A 16594-nucleotide genomic window follows, 5' to 3' on the forward strand; every position below is an offset into this window, starting at 1 on the left:
TTTGAAAAAGAGGACATCATTAATTGAATAATTATTCAATCCTGGTTACATACAAGGCACGGTGTGTGCCAGTCCTGAGTTAGATTAAGTGATAAATCAGATAGACACAGTCCCTGACACTCCAAGTTGGGTTTCCTAGTGGTTTTGAATTCTTTAAGTTTCTAAGGAAATGTTAGTTTAGAACTAGAATCATTCTTTGGACCTCAGAGTCTCAGCACTGTCATAGCATCAGAAAGGAAACATTGAAGCTCATGTTGTCCAGGGAAAGAATGGCAGGTGACTGACATTAAAAGTTCCCCCTTCTGGGGGCGCCTGGGTGGCGCAGTCGGTTAAGCGTCCGACTTCAGCCAGGTCACGATCTCACGGTCCGTGAGTTCGAGCCCCGCGTCAGGCTCTGGGCTGATGGCTCAGAGCCTGGAGCCTGTTTCCGATTCTGTGTCTCTCTCTCTCTCTCTCTGCCCCTCCCAGTTCATGCTCTGTCTCTCTCTGTCCCAAAAATAAATAAACGTTGAAAAAAAAATTAAAAAAAAAAGTTCCCCCTTCTGTTCTTCCTCTGTGGCTTCCATGTATTAAGGTAGCCACTGGAACTCCTTGTTATACTTTGTAACCACTGGGTGTCTGGGGATCCTGGGAAGGGATCCATTCGTTCTGTGTGACCACCTCCATGTTGCCTCCTTTTCCTCATCCTCCTCCTGCCCCTGCTTTATAAAGAGATTTTTGAGATCTGCGTTGTAGTGGTCATGCTAAAATCCAGGTTCCATCAAATCTGTGATGCTCCCCACCCCTTATTGTTTCCAGGTCTCCACTCTGACATCAGGAAGTATCTGTGAATGTCCAGGAGTGGGGGACCAAACCAGAAAGGTCAAGCAGAAAGGATGAAAGAACTTTTGATTGGGCCTGGACAGAGTTCTTCTGTGACTGACAGATCCTTTATGGTTCCTTTTCATTCTCTTTGTGTTTTCCAGTCCTCTCTTCTCTGTCTGTCCCCCTGCGTGTGATGTTTCTTGTCTGACCATTGTCCACACTGCTATAACCACAGTGTCATTTTTTCATTCTGAAGGACTGCAGGAAGCTAGCCACTGAAGCTGGGGAAGGGCCGAGGGTGGGAGAGACAGGGAAGGCCACCCAGTCCCTGAGCTTGTAGAAATACAGAACTCTTAAGTTTGGAAATGTTGGCATCCTTTCTAGATTAAAGATTTTAATTAAAGCTGACATTTTCAGTTAGAGAAGAAAATGACTTATTACTCAAATAATCAGGGAGGATTTTTCCATATCAGGAGAGTCTCAGACAGCTGTTCCTGCACAATAGACCCTAATGGAATCCAGTAAAATACATCCTTCTTTTTTGAAAAGGAGTGTGGGGAAATTGTATGCTACAGAACCACCCAAGTCCCTGATGGTTCTCTTATTTCAAGCTGTTTTTTGGCAATTATTTTTCACATTTGCTCTTGGGTTAAATTTCAGAGGTTCCTAAAATGCAACAACCAAGTTCTTGATTTACCAGTTTAATTTGGGGGACTATAAATTTGTTTAACAAACACCAGGGATTGTCTTAAACCCTTTGTAATTAACAACTCAATTTGTTAGTCCAATATTAACTTAGATTTGCTGAGCAGAGATGTGGTTTTTATACAACAGAAAACATTGACCCCACAGAAAATACCAAAAAACATCCCCCAAAATGTATATGGGAGTATTTTTCTCTTCCTAACTGCCTGAGACAAAGTAGTGGCATTTGGTTTTTAGATTTTCTTAGTGGTAAGAATTTGATTTTCCCTCACAAATGAGTACTCCTTCTTAATCCTTCACTCATTCAGCAAGTGTTGGAGAATGAGTTATGGGTTGGGTTTATACCAGGTACATTGGGGAGTTAGAAAAACAGCATCCATCTAAATGGGCATCAATGCTCCAAAGAGGATTTGTTTTATATAAACTAAAGCATCACATCAATTCCCTTGTGACCGCACAATATTAAAGTGAGGCAAAACCAACATTAAATAAAATTACAGAAAAAAAATACTAAAGTTTCCTAATTTTACATAGAAAAACAGAACTGTATAATAGCAACATATAAATGAGTCACTGACAAAACCGCTGAGACTTTTTCTGCTGCTCCTTATATCAGGATATGTATTAGTTTTCTGTGGCTGCTGTAACAAATTCTTACAAACTTAATGGCTTGAAAAAACAAAAATTTATCTTCTCAGTTATGGAGTCCAGAAGTCTGAAATTGGTTTCCCTTGGCTAAAGTCAAGGTATTGGTAAGGCAGTCTCCTTTGGGAGGATCCATGAGAGAAAATGTTTCTTTGCCTCTCTGGATGCCTCCTGCATTCCTTAGCTTGGGGCCCCTTCTTGCCATCACTCCATCCTCTTGTTCATCCTTCAAATTTCCTGTCGTTTTTAAAAGTATTTTTTAAATGTTTATTTTTGAGAGAGAGAGAGAAAGAGAGTGTGTGTGCACGTGCATGCAAGTTGGGAAGGGGCAGGCAGGGTGGAGACAGAGGATCCAGCAGAAAGCCTGATGTGGGGCTCGAATCCATGAACCACGAGATTATGACCTGAGCTAAAGTCTGATGCTTAACTGACTGGCCACCCAGGCGCCCCCATTCATCATATTTTCTACTTACTTTGTTGTCAAACCTCCACCTGCCTCCCTCTGCTGAGAGTACTGGGGAATGTGTTTAGGGTCCACTGATAATCCAGACAGATTTCAAAATCCTTAATTTTTCATCTCATGAGCCTGAAGTTAATCGCATTTTCAAAGTCCCTTTTGCCATAAGGATACATCCATTGATTCTGAGAATTAGAACATGGGCATTTGAAGGGGTACTCAGCGTACCATAGGATGGTTTGACATTTTTACCTTGAATATATTTATTTCAGCAGAACTTCCCTGGTATGAATTCTTAATTTAGGCCTTTAGCCAATGTTTTATATTCATTATTTTTTTATTTTTATTTATTTATTTTTTATTTGAGGGGTGCCTGGTGGCTCAGTCGGTTAAGCGTCCAACTTCAGCTTGTGGTCTGTGGATTCAAGCCCCACATCGGGCTCTGTGCTGACAGCTAGCTCAGAGCCTGGAGCCTGTTTCAGATTCTGTGTTTCCTTCTATTTCTGCTCTTCCCTGCTTGCACTTTGTCTCTCTCAAAAATAAATAAACATTTAAAAAATTTAAAACTTTCTTTTACGCTTAAGTATGGTTGACTGTATTCACTTTTAATGTTTGCCTTTTCTTTTGTGATCAATGTTCTCCCCAGAAGGGATCCTTTTATCCAAAAATCCTTTGGTAAAATAAAAATACCTTATGGGAAAGGACAAGTGTCTCTAGCTTTGGTTCTGAGAAATTGAACTCAATAAAATAGGGGAGCATTCAAACAAGAAAAAGGATTTGAATACAACACTGTATAACCAGCATGAGACAAATAACTGTTCAAAAGAGACACAAACCTTCTGTCAACAGAAGAGTAACACTTTGCCTCTGGCAAACAGTTGTCTTTGTGTACTCCTGTGCTTTTCTGAAGTAGACACCTTTGCTGTTTTTGAGGAAATACCTGCAGAGCAAAGTTTTCTCTCCATAAGGCCATTTCTGTAATGCCCATCCATTTCTCTTCAAGGGGTTGCAATATTAGTTCTGGGACTTAAAAAAAAAAAAAAAAGGAGGATTATTTTCAGGGTGATCATTGTTTCTCCTTATTGCTTTCTTTTGGTAAAACCTCTTGTGATGCAGTTTCCTGCAGTGCAGCATCATCAGATCTATCAGAGCACGTGTGTTCACTTGTGTTCACATGATTTGTAGGAGGAAATGAAAATGATTTAAATCTGGGAATTCTAAAATTGTACCCACCCTCCACCTTCTGTAAGAATTCAACTTATCTTTAAATGTTAGCTTAGGCTCTAGCTCTTGAATCACCCTCCCTTGACCTCTTCCACTTGAAACAATACCCCCCTTATTCTGAGTTTCTATGGCACCTGTTTATACATTTACCAGCATTGTCAATGTGCCCAGGACAGGTATTGATTGGTTTTCATGCTTGCTGTATGATTCTCATGGCAATTCATTGCACAGAATTAAGCATCCAGTAAATGGTGCCATAATTGGTGTGTCGGCATAGGAAGACCTTGGAATTATGTCTACTGTTATCATCTCTCCTGGATCTCAGCAAAGTGAAGCAGAGAACTGAAGCTGTGATGTGGGCAGTTGGGTCCTAGAGTATAACTTCTAATCTCATGTTCTTATAAGATACTTTCTACATATAACTGAGACAAGGTCAGAATAAGCACTGACCTGTGTTTTGGTGTGCTGAGATAAGGGAGGACAATACTGATTAATATTATAGGAATCTTTAAAAATTGTTTATTCATCGTTTATTCATTTTTGAGAGACAGAGTGCAAATGGTGGAGAGGCAGAGAGAGAGGGGAACACAATCTGAAGCAGGCTTCAGGCTCTGAGCTATCAGCACAGAGCCTGATGTGGGGCTTGAGCCTACAAACTGTGAGATCATGACCTGAGCCGAAGTAAGATGCTTAACTGACTTAGCCACCCAGGTGTCCCTATAGGAATATTTAAAGAGCGGTATTTGTGGATTCAAACGGAACCTGCCCTTTTGGGCATTGTTTTACAATACAGTAATAATGAAATTATAGCAGATTTCAGATGTTATGGTCAGTTTAAATAAAGCATGTGGCACCTATTTAATCTGTGCTCCAAGCATGTTGTAGGACTTTTCTCTCATGAATAGCTTGGTGATGATTTTTTCTGCTTCCTTCCTTTCATTCCATTCCTAAGGTTTGCCTCATTCCAAAATCAGCACATGGGACCAATCCTGCTAGTGCCCACATGGCAGGCATGAAGATTCAGCCTGTGGAGGTGGATAAATATGGGAATATCGACACAGCTCACCTCAAGGCCATGGTACTAGTCTTCCGCTAAACAGATGGAAGAGGTCTGGGTTGAGAAGAGGTGGTGGGAAGAAGGGACTGGATAGTTTATAGCAACATTGTCTTTCTTTGCATTCTAATTAAAAGACTGCAGTTTTTCCTGAATGGGTCTCGGGAAAATGGCATAAAATCAGAAAACCTGTCTCTGTAAGAAAAATAAAAAGCAACAGTCACATTTTTGGTCCAGAATTAAACCGAACATAGTCTACTTTACCTCTTCCTTCACCAGTCAGGGACAAGGTCCTTTAAACTGAAATCCTATTCTCTTAATTCGTGCATATGTAAGAAACTGAATGAATTATTCATGGTCATAGTAAGGCTACTCCTTGTAGGGCCTGCCTGTCTCCTTCTGCCCACCTTCCCCCTTCTTCCCCTATTAATAACCAAACAGGCAGTCACAGTTGTTCTCAATCTTTGTGTTGGGAATTAAAACATACATGTAGATTTTATAAATGTGTGTGACTGTCCCAGCCATTACCTGCTGAATTTGGGGCGGCATTCCACTCCTTTCTGCAACACCAACCCCTCACTCCCAACCTCCCAACCTCCAGGAAGAGGTTGCCTAGCAACTGTATCTGCTTTCCACTGGTGGACTGGAGGCTGCATCTTAAGAGGGAAGGAAATCAGTTGAATAGCAATGTGATTTTGTCAAGGTTATTAGGCATGGAGACAGAGAACTTCATGTAACTGCCTTCAAAGGAAGCTGAAAATAGCACTGTTAGTCTCTCCCAACCATCCCCACCTATTCAGCACCCCACAAAGTTTTTACCCACAGATATTCTGGGGCAGTGCTTGTAATTACTAAGTTTCCCCAATATAGGATATGACCTTTAATTTTTTTTTTTTTTTTTATTTCCATATGAGCTTGCTCTGAGTCACTGGCCGAAAAAAACCCCAGGAATATGCCTTTTATATGTTTGCGTTCTGTGAAAAGGAAACATGAGGGAGTTTTTTTTTTTTTTTAAATCAGAGCAGAACACTCCTTGTGGGAATTCTAATTTCAACAGAATGAGAGGGAAAGGGAATAAGGGTGGATATGGCAAGATGAGCAGAGAGAGATTAACTGTGAGAATAGACATGTCCATAACGAAAAAGATCTGAAGTAATTATTGAGATGACTAAAACCAAAGGAAAACCTAGGAGAGTTGAGCCCAAAATACCCAACTTCCAAACAGTTTTTTGGTCTTGATCATGGAGACTTAGTTTGAAGGGATTTTGTTGTTTCTTTGGAATGACTTAGGAAAGGAGTAATGGATTTTATTGTCATCATAGTTTGAGACAATTCTAGGAATGAAAAGACCAAAAAAATCACCTTTCCTAATCCTGTAAGGTAAAAGCAATGGTTTGGGCAACAAATAAACAGTTCCTCTTCTGTCTCCCTCTGCCCTTTTCTATCCCATAGGTGGATAAACACAAGGAGAACCTGGCAGCAATCATGATTACATACCCATCCACCAATGGGGTGTTTGAAGAGAACATTGGTGATGTGTGTGACCTGATCCACCAACATGGAGGACAGGTCTATCTAGATGGGGCAAATATGAATGCACAGGTGAGCAACAGAAGAGGGACTCCCTAAGAAAGTGACAGAAAAATATTATTTTCCTCTGATTTCTTGACAATTGTCTTAAAACATGATACTGAATTCAGAAATGAGGTTGACTTTCTGTATTGCCAACTTCAAGGAAAGTACCACAATTTCACTGAGATCAGATTTGAAGGGGGCAATAGGGAAGGTTGGGGGAGATAAAAAGGTTGACAGGAAGCATGGAATAAACTGAATGTCAGAGCGTTTGATCTCTCTTGGGTGCTACAGCTATGAAGGTCACCTGACTCCCTACGGAAATTCACACCCATGTTCTAGCCACTGGTGGATATTGATCTCCCATGGCAATGGACAAGTCCTTAATCTGGCTTCAATTTCATCAGTGTAAAATAGCTGAATGGTTCTGTCCCTGAAGGGCCAATCCTAACTGTGTTTGTTGGGGGTGGGGTGTAATGTGCACCTCTCTGCAAATGCTGTAGGGGTTCATTGGAGCAGAAGTTTCAGTTTCAGAATTTTCATAACTTCTTTGTCATTATTTTGTGATTGTGGGTTGTTTGTTGTTTGTTTGTTGTTTGTTTGCTATTTGTTTGTTGTTTTGTTTTGCTTTACCATTTCAAACTCTTTCTGCTTTTCTTTGCTTCTTTCTGATTCCCTTTGTAAGTGTAGTTGACAGATTGTCTATTGCTAAGAGTTCAGGAATGCACTCTTTATGTTTGGCACTTAATTTATGTTCAAAATTAGCCCTAATGCCTAAGTGGCAGGAAGGCCTGTTGTGACTGGTATTAGGGTGGTCTCAGGAAAACTTCCTTCCTTTCTTCGCCTTGGTTCAGCATCCTATCAGGTAGCCTTCCAGTCTCTTTCATTGGGGTACCCAAAATGCATGATGCTCAAAGCCAACCATGCGGGGGAAGTAGCATTGCTGGTCTGAATGTCATCTGTTTCTGCAGCAAGGAGGTATTTCCCTTTTGCTCATGGTGTTTCCTCTCCTCAAATCCGTATTTTGAAATCTAAATTAGGCTAAATGGTCAATTTCTGTTTCCACAGAAACCATAAGCCAGGCTGCTTATGGGATGTCAGATTTTGAATGTGGAACTCTTCCGGTATTAAGAACATTTCTGTGAACAGTGCTGCCTGCCTTTCCTCTGAGAGGAGAAGCTGCAGCAAATAGCATGGCTGCCTTTCCAGAATATCCTTGCAAGCTCTTGACTTTTGCTTTTGGCTCTTTTCCCTTTGTGGTAGGTGGGAATCTGTCGTCCTGGAGATTTTGGGTCTGATGTCTCACACCTAAATCTTCACAAGACCTTCTGCATTCCCCACGGAGGAGGTGGCCCTGGCATGGGGCCCATTGGCGTGTGAGTTCCGGGCTGCTCATTTCAGGATGGTTTTGGAGACTGAGAATGAAAGAATGGCCCCAAGTTTGCTGTTCTTCTCATCGAGGTCTTCAAGTGTCATGGACACCGTCATATCTAGTCCTCCTTTAGGGGCTGGAGAGAAGCAGTGAGAGGGGTGATAACTTAGACTTCCAAGATGTTTTCTCTCTTTTTTTTTTTTTTTCTGTCTTTTAAAAAAAGAAATCAGCTGTTGGTTACATTGAAAGTGAATTATCAACAACCAAAGGAACTTATAGTAGAAAAGTGCTTGCCTGGGGCTGGGGAGCAGGGGATGGGTAGGGAGAGGTTGGTAAAGGGTACAAACTTTCAGCTGTAGATGTTTGACCCGGTGATTTAGTTGATAACACTATATTGTATAATTGAAATTTGTAGGAGAGTAGAACTTAAGTGTTCTCAGGAAAGAAAGAAAGAAAGAAAGAAAGAAAGAAAGAAAGAAAGAAAAGAGAGGGAAGGAGAGAGGGAAAAAGGAAGGGAAAGGAAGCAGTGAATTGGATATAAGGTGTTGAACCCTTTGCAGCCTGAACTCTGATTACATCTGAGATAAGCAGGAAACAAACCTTGTTACTGGAATAATTGGATGAGATCATAATAGCACTCAAGGAGTATCTTGCAGCTGTTGATAACTTTTTACACTGAAATTGAATCATCTTGTGAAGATGATGCTGATCAGCCGTTTCCTGAGTTTCTTAAGTTTTCTAAACATGGACCAAAGGTCCCAGTCTTCAGATTGCTGGGAGTCTGGCCCTCTTGCTTTTTATTATTATTTTTATTATTATCATTATTATTATTATTATTTATAGTAAGTGGGGGCACTTCAGTGCCTTAGATATGCGGGAGGCGGCTGAGTAGCATTCATAGGCTGGCCTCTGATGTGTAGGCCCTGTGGCTCCTCAGAAGTACCCTCTATCCCTTAGATGCCTTGGGAAAGAGTGTGGGGCAGGGAGGTCTCCACATCCTGGTGAGTCCATGAATCCACAAGCTATTTCATGGCTGCCTACATGAAATCTGCCAAATCCTCTGCCACAGTTCTCCAGTGAGCTGCTGGGACACTGATGGCTGGTGAGGAGGAAGAAGAATGGAACACTTCCTGAACATCTGTCTCTTAGCAGGTGTCAGATCCCTTCTGCTCTGAGTTTCTCTACTAGGAATAGAGCTTCCCAAGAGGGCCCAGCACTTACTTGTGTGTTTGGTTGGTCTGGATTTTTTTGATATCTTCTGAATTTGTGCTTGAAAAAATACAGGAAGAAGCATCTTGCTCCTTTTCTGCCCAATCATCCGATCATTTCAGTAAAGCCATGTGAGGATAACCGGCCTGTGGGTACTGTCAGCGCAGCCCCATGGGGCTCCAGTTCCATCCTGCCCATATCATGGGCTTACATTAAGGTGAGGCCTGTGACTGTGTTAGGCCGGTGGGGGATGTGATATGTGGGTGGGAAACTAAGTCTATAGACTTTCTTCTTGACTTAAAAATGAAGTCCGTGATCTGAGATGGAGTTCAGTGAACATTGCTGACTTGGGTGGAAGAAACCTTCTTAAAAAGATCAGCTAAAATTTATTTCATCTCTTCATTATGCTTCCTTGGAGCTCTCATAGTGAGTTTACCATCAGAGAAACTGACATGCCAGATATGTTTTCCAGACAAAGTTCCATGAGTCATATGGATATTCTGGTTACATCATTTGATTTCCTGTAGGATTTGTATAGCCCCTTGCAAGAGAAAAACAGTGCACATACTAATTATTACAGAAGGTTGAAATCCTAGGATAAATTTTAGAAATCTCATTTTGGCTTAGATTTCTTATGAGCCTGGAGGGTAAGATGAAAAAGTAGCAGAAATTTGCTTATCTGGTGGTTTCCCTAAGATCTTTGCCCTTTAGAGTCTGTGGAACTGTAATTCTCTGGGGTAATTAAACTTTGTTAGAGAACAGCTTTCCTTCCTTTGTGTTTCTCCAAAAAAACACTAGGGCCATAGTTTATTTTATACAGCTCTTGTTCAAACTGGCCTACCTACCTCCTGGGCTAAGACTGTACATTGGACAGGAACACTTGTTCAGTGGCTAATTAGAACAGCCTTTCCTCCTTAAAGGAGGGTGAAACAAGACTCTCACACTCAGCTATGCAAATCATGTTGGATGACTCTCTGGGGCTGGCTGTTACTCTTTAACAGTGTGGCGTTTATGATTCTTAATGAAAACTTTCTGGGAAGCAGAAACAACAATTCTGTACCCCGGAGACTAAAACCTGCTTTTAAAAATGATACTTGAGTTATTTTACAGGCAGTAACAACAAAAACAATCATAGTAAAGGTCTGCTTCTTTGCAAACAGAATCTTATTCCCAGGTTCCTTTTGGTCCCTAGATCATGTAAACGTGGGTTATTATGGATGTGTTTGGGTTGGAGATGATTTCCCACATTTAAAAAGTAAATGCCCCCAGGCTGGTTTGGCCATATGCCAGGAGTACCAGACAGAACCTCAGATAACAATGAAGTAAATAAAGTAAATTTAAAAATACCCCTCTGACTTTGACCCCTCTCTTTGTTTCATGCTGTTGTTACTTGCCACCTGGGCATTAGAACTACCTTCTTTCCCTACTGCAGCCCATTGTGGACACTCCCTATAGGACTGCAAGATTCTACCGAAGAGTCAGAATTATGTTATGGTTTCCTTTTGCCTCTACTTCTCAGTCTTACTAGCCTACACAGAATTCTTAGGGGATTTATCCCAAAACACACATTCTTAGGCCCAATCCCAGAGAAAATCAAATTCAGCATATGACTGGGTAGGGCTTTGGCCATCAAGCTTCCAGGTGATTCTGGTGCATGAGTGGAGAGACATGGCTGGCTGAACCAAATCCAAGTTCTTTGTGGCAAAGGTTCCAGGCTTGCAAGAAGTTGTCACAACCCACCAACCTCTATAGTAACCTCCAGACTACAACCATGTGCCTTTACCTCTACACCTTGGTTTTGGCCATTCTTCTCAGCTGGAGTGTCTTCCCCATTCTTTTTGCTTCACCAAATTCTACCATTTGTAGATTTCCACTCAAGTACTAACTCTTACTCTGGGAACCCTTCTTTTCCAGCCAGGCAAGATGTGTCCTTTCCTTCCTTTGGACTTTGGTGTCTCTATTTTTTATTTGATGCTTTCTCATTTGCTTTATATTAGTTATGTATTTAATACATATTAATCCCCATCATACATGAGGTATTCTGGGAAGAATGTAGGCAATAAAAATTGATGCAGTCTTGATTTTAAGCTCTTTGCTGGTGATGATGTTCACCTGGTATAATCACAGGGACTTAGGAACCACCAGAACAGGGTAAGATCAAGCCTGGCAGTTGTTAAATGTATAAATAACTCTGACTATGGTCAATTGGAAGACAAACCATACCAAATTGATTCAGTGAGGATTTTGGTCAATATCCCATTAGATTCCTGGCAATTATCAAGATAATCTCAAATGCATAAACAAACAAAAACATTCCCAAATGAGTGTAGTCTAAGTTTCTTTTTCCTTTTTAGGTAACATAATAGTCAGCAATCAATTTTGCCTCTGTTACTTTGTTCCGTGTTGTTACTTTGTTATTACTTTGTTATTTTTATAAGAAATACAAAGTTACGTTCAAAGGAGAAAACCAAAAATCATTTCAGCATCAGAGAAGACTGGAAGACATCTTTGTTGGGATTGACACTGGGCTGACTCCCTTTGAGGATGGGATTTACTTGGGTGTGTCTTTCATTAGTGCCCCTTGGGTTAACCTGTTCCATGGCTGATGACTCTTTCTCTGTTGCAGATGATGGGAGGCAAAGGCCTTAAACAGGCCACAGAAATTGCTATATTAAATGCCAACTACATGGCCAAGAGATTAGAAAAACACTATAGAGTCCTTTTCCGGGGTGCAAGAGGCAAGTATCAACCACAGTCTACTATCACCTTGGTTTTTTTCTTGACCAGGTTTGACCTAGTAAATGTTTTCTGTGGTGGGTAGGAAATTTTCGTTTCTTTGCATATATAAATCATAGTTATTGGAAATAACTTCAATTGAGTGAACAGGTTCGGAGTATCACTATTTGCAAGGCTGTGTGATGCAGTAGCCTACACAGCCCAGGTCAACAAGGAGCCCACAGCATGGGGAGATGTATATATAAATACCATGCACTCTTAACCTCACAAAGTGCTATGGGAATGGCTCCAGAAGAGTGGAGTAGTTCAGACTGGGCAGAGGAAGTGCAGAATAGTTGGGAGAGCCTTCTGGGAGGAGACACTTGAGATGAGCCTGGAAAGGAGAGTATCAGACCCCAGTAAACAGAAATACTGGAGCAAGAAAGAATTGTGTGGGTGGTGAGAAGCTTGTTGGGGGGTTGTTGAATGGAATAGGAGGAAGGAGAGCAGATGAAGGTGAAGTTGGAGAGGCCAACTTAAGTCTTGGAAGGCTCTTGACTTTACCCTTGATGACAGCCATGAAAGGTTTTTTGAGTAGCAGAGTGACAGGATTAAGAGAAGGTTAAACTCATTTCAAAAATGGCAAGGGAAGAAGATCCTATTAGAAGTAGGATCAATAGGGCTTAGTTACTGATTAATTAAATGTGAAGTGAAATTCTATGTAAGCCTTTTATGCTTATAATAGAGGAACAGCAGAGAGAATAATAGTAGGGGAACCAAGTCATCCTGGAAGTGATAGGAGAGGATGGAGCCAGATAGCTTTGCAGAAATTTGGCTTAGGCACAGAATCTAAGAGCAGACTCTTGGAAATGGTGAAACTCAAGGAAAGAGTTTTGAGAAACCAGAGCAAAGCCCTGCAAGCAGATGGCTACCTTAAGAGGGATGTGGCACCTGGATGGCTCAATTGGTTAAGCGGCCAACTGTTGATGTCAGCTCATGTCATGATCTCACAGTTCATGAGTTTGAGCCCTGTGTCGGCTTCCATGCTGACAGTGTGGAGCCTGCTGGAGATTCTCTCTCTCCCTCTCTCTCTGCCCCTTCTGCAGCCTCTCTCTCTCTCTCTCTCTCTCTCTCTCTCAAAATAAATTAAAAAAAAAAAAAAAAAAGGCAGGATGAGCATAGGGGACTCCAGTGAGAGAGGACTCCCTGCTTGAGGCAGCTGTAGGACCCTGCAGCATTTGTCACAATGCCTCTCCCTAGAGAAGCCCCTGCTTGTCCTGCCTGCCTCTGTTCTGGCCTCACACCTCCTCCCTGAAGCTTCTTTTTCCTGGTGGAGAGAACTTCTCCCTCCTCTTGGCTCCCTCTGCTACTGAGGATTTCTCCCACTCAGTTTATTGTCTGGCTCTGTCCATCAGACCTTGAACTCCTTCAGGGTAAAGACTGTGCCTGCTTCCATTCTCGAGCACCAATCCCTGGCATCATGCCTGCCCCAGTACAAATGTATTGCACAACAGGGAGAGACAGAATGGTGTTCTGATAGGAGTCTTAAAAGAATATTTGCCTGTAACAATTAGCAATCCTTTGGTCACCTTTGAAAGAATTGGAACAAAAATGGTAAGGCAGATGCCAAACCACAATGAGTTGAGAATGGACTGAGGGTGGGGAGGACAAAGGAGAAGCAGTCATGGTTTGGGGGAGTTTGGTGGTAAAGCAGGGGTACATGTGGAAGCTATTTCAGTAAGATGCAGTTTTGTTTTGAAATCAGTAGAGGATTTAAAACTGCCAGAGAAATGGCTTTGAAGAGGGAAGAGTGAAGCTACAATAGAGGGGGGAACAAAGCTACAATAGATGGGGGAACAAAGTTATACTGGAGGTAATAGGAGGAGATGGCCCTAAGACACACAGCACATTGGCTGTGAGCACAGAATTGGAGATCAGGGACAGATGGGGACTTGGAGCTTGGAGCAGACAGACAGCAGCATGCCTAGACCTGGGCCACAGGATGAGACCTCGCTTTGGCTCTTGATTTCTCCAGCTCAGGCAGAGTATACGTCTACATCTGTCATCTTTAATTTAAAGGCTGGTCTTGCCTTTAAAATATGTATCCAAAGACGTGGTTCTATAGTTTGAAAACAGGAAAGAACTAAATAGCCAGAAGCTCTAAATAACCACAATGCTCCCTAGAGATTAGGAAAAAAAAATTGTGGGCAATATGTCTCTAAGCAACACAATAAAATGCTTCTGAAGTGGGTATTAACCTACAAGAGCTACTAATTAATTCAAATATAGCTCCTGCTCTGTGAAATGCATCCTGTTATGTATTGGCCTTCAGGATAAGTTTAAGTATTTGTTTTGTCTGATTATATAAGTAATATGTATATGCTCAACATGGAAAATTTGGAACATTAAAAATCTGAGGAAGAAAATGTAAGTGATCCATGGTTTTGGTAAGCAGACATAACCACTATTAATATTTCACTGTATTCCTTCTCATCTTACTTTTAGACCATTGAGCCAGTATTACAGTTTGTGTCCTGTTTTTTAATTTTATCTTATATTGTGATCATTTCCCCATGTCGTTAATTGTTCTTTGAAAGAGGCTACATTGATTCATTTGTTTGGATATACCAGGATTCCACGAATTCTGTCATATTTTCCCCTTAGTCATTTGCATCTGTAACATGCTGCAATGGATATCTTTTACTTAGATTTTTAAAAAAAACATCTCTGATTATTTCCTTAGAGCTGCAGAAGAGAAGTTATGATCTCAGAGTGTGAATGCATTTAAGCTCTTGGTACATGTGCCCTGGTTATCCCCACAGGTGCCAATTTATTTCACTCTCATAGCATATGAAGTGACCATCATGCTGGGGACCAGTGAACACCAAGTGCCAGGCTGGAAAAAAACCCACAAACCGAAACCAAAATATCTTTCCCAATCCGGTGGCTGGAAAACGGTATTTTTGTTTTAATTGACAAGGTTTATAGGTCCCCCCCCCTTGTTTATTATTTTTTAAAGAAAAAAATTTTAATGTTTATTTTTGAGGGGGGGAGGAGGGACACAGAGAGAAAGAGAGAGGGAGACACAGAATCTGAAGCAGCTCCAGGCTCTGAGCTGTCAGCACAGAGCCCAATGTGGGGCTTGGACTCATGAACTGTGAGATCATGACCTGAGCTGAAGTCAGACACTTAAATGACTGAGCCACCAGGGGCCCCATGTTTATTATTTTTTAAATGTAGTCGAAACTTCCTTGTGATTAACTTAATTTGATAATTTCATTGAGACAATTCACATATCACACAAATCACCCACTTTAAATGTACAACTCACTGATTTTTAGTACGTTCACAGACTTGTGTAAATGCAAACTTTCATTTTTAAAGAGTCCATGTGATCTGGACTACATGGGGATTGGTGGCCATCCAGGAGAGAGGAAAGTGAACAAAGCAAGTGTTTCTCAGGTGCCTAACCACGTGCTTAGTGTTTGAGTGACTGCTTTAAAAACAGCGACTGTCTCAGTCCTAGGGGATTTGCAGCACAAAATGATAGATCCAGTTTCCGTTTGTTTTGACATTTTATCCCAGAATCAAATAATGAATTGTATTTCTCATCCCACACAGAGATGTATTGGTAATTACAGACCTTGTCACCTAATCCAAAAGTTCATGAAATCAAAAATTGTCTCATATTTGGTCTGGTAAACACATTTATTCTTGGACCTAAAAAAGAATTATCATTGTACCTCCTGAGGGCCCAAAATAGAAATGTTCTTAATAAGCACATTGTATTCCAAAATGTCTAATGGCAATATTAGAAGACTATTATTCATCTTAATCATATTTACTAGCTCTATATAAGACATTGTAATTACAGATGAATATGAGGCAATAATTTTAATGAACTCCAGTCTTCCCTTTATGAACCATTTCTTTGAGAGATTTGAAAACCCCAGCTGAACTGTTGAGGTTTAGGGTTTTGTGAAGCAAGGGAGTGACAGGCAAGAATTGGGAAGGGAAAAGCAGTAGTATTTAGGATGAGGAAAGAAAGGAATTAACCTCAGGTAAGATAGTATATTTTTATTCATTTATTTTTTTATTTGTTTATTTTTAAAACATTTTTTAATGTTTATTTATTATTGAGAGACAAGAGGATGAGCATGGGAGGGACAGAGAGAGAGGAGGAGACACAAAACCCGAAGCAGCCTCCAGGCTCTGAGCTGTTAGCACAGAGCCTGACGTGGGGCTTGAACTCACAGACTGTGAGATCATGACCTGAGCCGAAGTCTGACGCTTAAACGACTGAGCCACACAGGCGCCCCAAGATAGTACATTTTTAAAGGAGGAATTTAAAAAATTCACAGCTGTCTATTCATGTGGGAGGCTAAACTCACTGATGAAAATGGAGTTCCTTTTAGTGGAGGCGGCAACTTTGTTACTATCCCAATGTTTCATTTATGTTTTAATTTTTTCAGTGCCTATCCCCTTATGACCTCAGACAAACCTAATGCTGCCTGGAAATTTCTGTTATGAGTTGGTTTCCCAGTGGCCTTTACCGGCAGACATGGACTTCATGGAATGGTCTTTCATGTCCCAGGCAAGGAAGTGACCCTCCTGAGGCCAGAGGCTCTGCCTACCCGACCTCATTCCCATGGAAACATTCAGTTTTGATTCTATTAGTTATGGTCTCTGGATTGCAACTGAAAAGCTTGACTAAGCATTGATTGCTCACCTAAGCCTTAAAGAGTAATTAGCTAGTGAGTTCCACATATCTCTAGGTAGTCATTCTGAGGATAGGAGTTGGAGGAAAGGTGTTCCAAATTTAGAGCCACGCCACTTT

General features: G+C 41.2%; 1 protein-coding gene across 1 annotated transcript in view; it reads left to right on the forward strand.

Moving 5' to 3' along the window:
* The window catches only part of GLDC (glycine decarboxylase), a 98393-nt gene that overhangs the window by 71956 nt on the left and 9843 nt on the right, over positions 1-16594 (forward strand). Inside the window, exons 17-21 of the mRNA XM_047831420.1 lie at positions 4788-4913; positions 6342-6491; positions 7725-7837; positions 9118-9259; positions 11669-11780. Coding sequence (XP_047687376.1) covers positions 4788-4913; positions 6342-6491; positions 7725-7837; positions 9118-9259; positions 11669-11780 — 643 coding nt within the window. The remainder of the gene's footprint in view (positions 1-4787; positions 4914-6341; positions 6492-7724; positions 7838-9117; positions 9260-11668; positions 11781-16594) is intronic.

The sequence above is a fragment of the Prionailurus viverrinus genome, chromosome D4 (genome assembly GCF_022837055.1).
Source record: "Prionailurus viverrinus isolate Anna chromosome D4, UM_Priviv_1.0, whole genome shotgun sequence".
Lineage (NCBI taxonomy): Eukaryota > Metazoa > Chordata > Mammalia > Carnivora > Felidae > Prionailurus > Prionailurus viverrinus.